Source organism: Helianthus annuus, chromosome 9, assembly GCF_002127325.2.
Source record: "Helianthus annuus cultivar XRQ/B chromosome 9, HanXRQr2.0-SUNRISE, whole genome shotgun sequence".
Classification (NCBI taxonomy): Eukaryota; Viridiplantae; Streptophyta; class Magnoliopsida; order Asterales; family Asteraceae; genus Helianthus; species Helianthus annuus.
This window is the reverse complement of record NC_035441.2, coordinates 81455407-81460505: the sequence shown is the minus strand read 5'-3', so window position 1 is coordinate 81460505 and position 5099 is coordinate 81455407. Positions and strand designations below refer to the sequence as shown.

The following is a 5099-nucleotide window of genomic DNA, read 5'->3' as shown; positions in this document are numbered from 1 at the left end:
ATGGAGGGTCATGGTGGTCATGAGGGTCATGACCACACCCTATAGCCTAAATGTCATGGTAATTTGTAAGTTATATTATTTCACCCTAAAATAAAATAACCATTCCATATAGTAAACAAATATTCACACAAGTGTCCTAGTATAAAATATATATTCTAAATATATATTTACCCATTTTTATTTACAAAAACCAACCTCCAATATTTGTATTTTTTTTACAAAAATTATGGCAAAGTTTATATTTGAAAAACAAAGTTAAAAATAAACTTGTAAACACTTATTTAGAAAATATTTTCTAAGTGTTGGAATTTTTAGAAAATTTTGCCATAGTTTCCCCTAAAAAAATGGAGGTGTCCATGCTATTTAGCATATCATTTTCTTTTCAAAAATCATTCAAACAATCAACAATCATACCCTAAACATCTTGCACTTACCAAGTGCAAAAACTATACAACTTACATAATAACATGAACTTGATTTTTCACAAAAGTGTGTAGTAACTTGGTAAAGTATTTAGTAGCCTTTGTTACCCTCCAAAATATATTTACTACTTGGTAAACTTCATTCTTGAGGATTTTAGATGTTTACAACTTGTAAACATGTTTTACAAAAATGTTTATTTATAACACCTTCTTGTTTCAAAAGTATTTCTATACTTATTTTGCCACCAAAAATAGTGTAGGTTTAATAAAAATCATGATCTTTCAAAAATCATCTTTTTAAACTTGGTTCTTTTAGAAAAATCATTCACAAGTCTTGGATTTACAAGATTATTAACCCACTTTGTCTATTACTTTTCAAGAAAAACTTTTTACTTTCAAGTTCATGTTTAATCAAGAAGATGATTATTTCATGTTGTTACATAATCATCCCCTATCTTGCTAAATCATGTTTTTAATCATAATCTAGCAAGTTCCATGATATGATCAACATCAATATCTCTAGTAATCAACAAGCAAACATCATCCATATGCTAAACAACATCATTCTATCCATATTTCATCTTATGTAAACTTTATGTTTCAAGATTTAAGTGTATGTTCTTTAGTGTTCTTAGGATTTTCATCACAATATATCTTTTAACCACTAAAAACATGAAGTAAACAAAGATCAAAGAAGTCTTACTACTAGCTTGAAGCTAGGGAAGAACAATGGAGAAAAAGAAGTGGATAAAAGCTTGTAAAGGAGGTCCTTCAAGATCCGTGAGTTCCACACCTTCTAAATCACCTTTGTGCACCTTGTATGAAGCTTGGATTGGATGAATGAAAATCGAAAATAATGGTGGTGTATGGATAGTAGTTCGGCCGAGCTTTAGAGAGGGAGTGGAGAAGAGTTGAAGTGGTGATGAAGATGTAGGTGATGGTTAAGTGTACTTATAATCCAAGATCTCTAATGTCCAATGGGTATAGTGTCCTTTGAAGTACATACAAGATCACACTAAATCCAAGAGAAGATTATGGTAATATTTAGGAGATTTTAAGTAATCTTGGAGTGGGGGCCACATGAGTGAGCCGTAAATTATATATGGGGGGGGGGGTTAAATTGTAATTTGAAATGGTAAAAGGTAATTAGTGGAAGTTAAATGTTATATCTAATGTTTAGTGTGTAGGATGCTTTATGTAGAATGTTTAAGTATTCGGGAACCATAACTATTTCAGAAAAATAAAAACAATGCTTTTAGCAATATTTTAGTGTTCTGGGTAATGTTCGGTTGTTCGGTTAGATACCGATCCATTAAAGTGCTAAGTTATACCGTATATTGTCCTTTATGTAACTTTTCGTGACACTTTTAGTTCCCGACACTTAGGAAAGCATACAGGACCATTTTGCCATATTTTTGCATGTTACTAGCATGTTAAAATGCTGATTTTTAATGATTATTGCAGAATTCTGCACTTAGAGCGTGTTTTAGGCACTTTCCGGCACTTAAGCTATCACCTAGTGACGCAGTTTTTTGGTCCTTACTTCCCTACACTCCATACTAGTGTAGTACCTTGTCTCTGGCTCATACTGGGCCTCAAAACATTGTCTGTCTATGTACTGGCACTGTCAGTATATTTCTGCGTTATCCACTAACTGTGCTAACCGTGCTTTGTGTATCAAGTATGTCACTAAAGTTTGTATGTAATAAATGGTGTGACAGTATGAAATGTGATACACATGTATGTATGGTACATAAATCATAAAGCAGTTTATATCATCAGTTGTAGTTAAGCACAGTCATTAAGCACAAATTAATATTAATTTATTGTACGGATACCTGTAATTATGAGGGTTGTCACAATAGTTTAATTAGTTGGCCGATTAATGGTTGATTATAGTTTAATTCTGTTTGTTATAGTTTAATTAGTTGGCCGATTATAATTTGATTACATTTCCCCGATTATAGACTGATTATAGTGTTTGATTGGACTGATTATATGAATAATATGCCGATTACAGTTGGCCGATTACAGTTTGTTACAAATAAGTTTCGGTTGGCTGATTATAGGTTGTTTCTTACAAATAGTTAGACATTAGTGAATGCTGTAATTGTTGTTTAATAATTTTCAGTTGACCGATTATATGAATAATATGCCGATTAATTGTTATCAGCTCTGTATTCTTGTGAAATTTGTACCGAACTGATGATTTTGGTGTAGACGTGTAGTTAATTTATGGCATCTATGGACTTATATGTAAGTTTAGTTTGAATTTTGAACTACTTTTATCTTTTTAATTATTATATTGATATGGATGTGTGAGTATATAAAAATAAAAAAATACACATATAAAATTCCCGATCTTATTAATCCCGAGTAATCCCGAGTAGTCGCTAGTCCCCACCTCACCGGCCGACTAGCGACTAGCGAGTTCTCCAACCTTGAAAAAAGGTATATTAGGAAAGTTAGTAATGAGATTTGTGGACTATCCATTAGAATTCTGGTTATACATTTAGCTGCTTTCTTTTAGGTGTGAAATTCATCTGTGGTGAAACCATGGGGTGACATATGTCCCCCAATGGTTTACTTTTAAGTATACTAGCAGTAAGACCCGTGTGCAAACACGGGTGGCTTTTAAAAAAACATTCATAACACATATAAATGGTGAATATGGTTATATTTATAAATAGATAAGTCAGTCGGTAAATACTTAAAGTTTAGAATATAAAAAATACGAAAATATATGATTTATTAATCTTTGTGAACGAAATAACATTTGCATTCAAGCATGTTCTTTCTCCACAAAACACTGTTTTAACTCAACAGTGGTTTCAAACATGTTCTTTCTCCACAAAACACTGTTTTAACCCAACAGTGGTTTTAAACCACCGTTTTAACCCAACAGTGCTTTCAACCACTGTTTTCTCCACAAAACTCTGTTTTAACCCAACAGTGGTTTCAAACATCTGTTTTTATCTATCTGTTGACCAAAGTCAACAGATGTATCAACCACTCTTTTACTTTCAAACATTTGTTCATAACAAACAGAGGTTTCAAAACATAAACATACCTTTGCCACTATTACAAGCTTTTAAACTTTCAACCCTAAATATTTATTTAATTAATTTAAATAACAAACATGGTTAATAATTTTAACATAACTAATTATATAAAACATGAAAGTGTCAAACAGAGCTAACTATATAAAATATGTCTAAATCCTACCTTTCATTGTAGATGTGAGTCATTCTAAAGCTACTTGCTTCCTCACAAAATTAGTATAAAAAATACTATATAATAAACAAAGTTTGAAAAACCAAACACCATTCAGTAAAATACAACATAATAATTTCTAATCGATAGGTGAAATAGTAGTCTCGATAAATAATGTTCCTTTCGGACCATTGTAGTTGTCAACATGTTGGAGGTATTTCAAAACTTCATTGATCAGATCAACTTCAACCATATCCCCCCCAATGCTTGTTATCAGCCACTTGTTGTTTTGAATTATATTGGTCCTTTGGCGCCTATATACATAATCAACTACACAAGGATTATTGAAAGCAAACACCTTGATCCAGCCTTCTTCTTCATATTTGAGCAAATTAGCAGTTAGCTTATCAGACTTTCCAACGACAATCAAATGCGGCTTCTTTGCAATGGTCAAAAAATGCCCTTGGCAAGGATTGACTTGCATACTCTCGGGAAAACGAAGTATTCTAAAAGTCTCAGGAAGAACATCGAAAGCAAATATGTTCCTCTCACCTGGTGGATACCAATAATTTGAAACCATGAAATATATGGTTTTGCCGAAATAAATTCCGGGAGACCATGAATAATTGCTTGAACCATAATTATTTACGCTTAAGAAATTTATTGTTCTCCATGACTCACGACGACGTGAGTAAACACGAGCAGTAACTACATTACGGTAACATCTGATGTGAAGCACTTTCAGATCATTGGATTCATCAAAATACATTTCACCTGTATCAGAGTTTTGATCGTGACTATTATTAAAGTAGTCATCGGACAAAAACTTATAGCGCCTGGTTGTTGGATTCCACAGGATCAGCTCACAGCAAATCTGTTCATTGCAAACTAACAACAACCCATTAAATGACGATAGAATACGTAAGAAGGTAGGTTGGACATTGTTAGGAAAACTTATGGTTTTGCTTGTAACAACATCCAAATTCCCACCTAGTATGTTGTCAACGACAATTGACGTGTCTTTAAAGGAGAGTAGTTTCTTTTGTAGTGAATTTCCAATTCGGTGAGAATGCATCATCTCAAATGCATGACTTGATAATTCCCTATGAAAATTTTTGGAAACACATTTGAAACGACCAATAGCTTTTGCAGGGAGCCTTGTGAAAATTTCATCAACGATCATTTGAAACCCAATGTTCTCCATTTTATGATCTTTATGTTCTGCAATAAAAAATATAACAAAACCGATCATAATTTTGATGAACAGAGTAACTACAATGATAGTTAAAACAAAGAATCTTCGGATTAGATTAAATGCATTGTTATGGAAGTAAAATTTTAATCAATATTCATGATTAACTTTACGATTCATAATTTTATTATAAAATCTCAAGAGAGTCATAAAAAGAGACATTTTAACAGATGTCAAGTGAGACTAACTTACTGTTAAAGAATATGATGTGA

The 5099-nt window shown here is 32.2% G+C and overlaps 1 protein-coding gene across 1 annotated transcript; it reads right to left on the bottom strand.

Annotated features, from left to right (window-relative positions):
- Positions 1–3774: 3774 nt before the first annotated feature.
- LOC110875536 (putative F-box protein At5g50220) lies at positions 3775–4839 on the bottom strand. Its single transcript, XM_022123733.1, has one exon. It carries the CDS (start codon positions 4837–4839, stop codon positions 3775–3777), a length of 1065 nt encoding a protein of 354 aa, XP_021979425.1.
- Between the last annotated feature and the right edge of the window lie 260 nt (positions 4840–5099).

What these genes read in the sequence shown, in the direction of transcription:
- LOC110875536 (XM_022123733.1), bottom strand. Translation starts at nt 4,839, where the DNA reads ATGGAGAACATTGGGTTTCAAATGATCGTTGATGAAATTTTCACAAGG.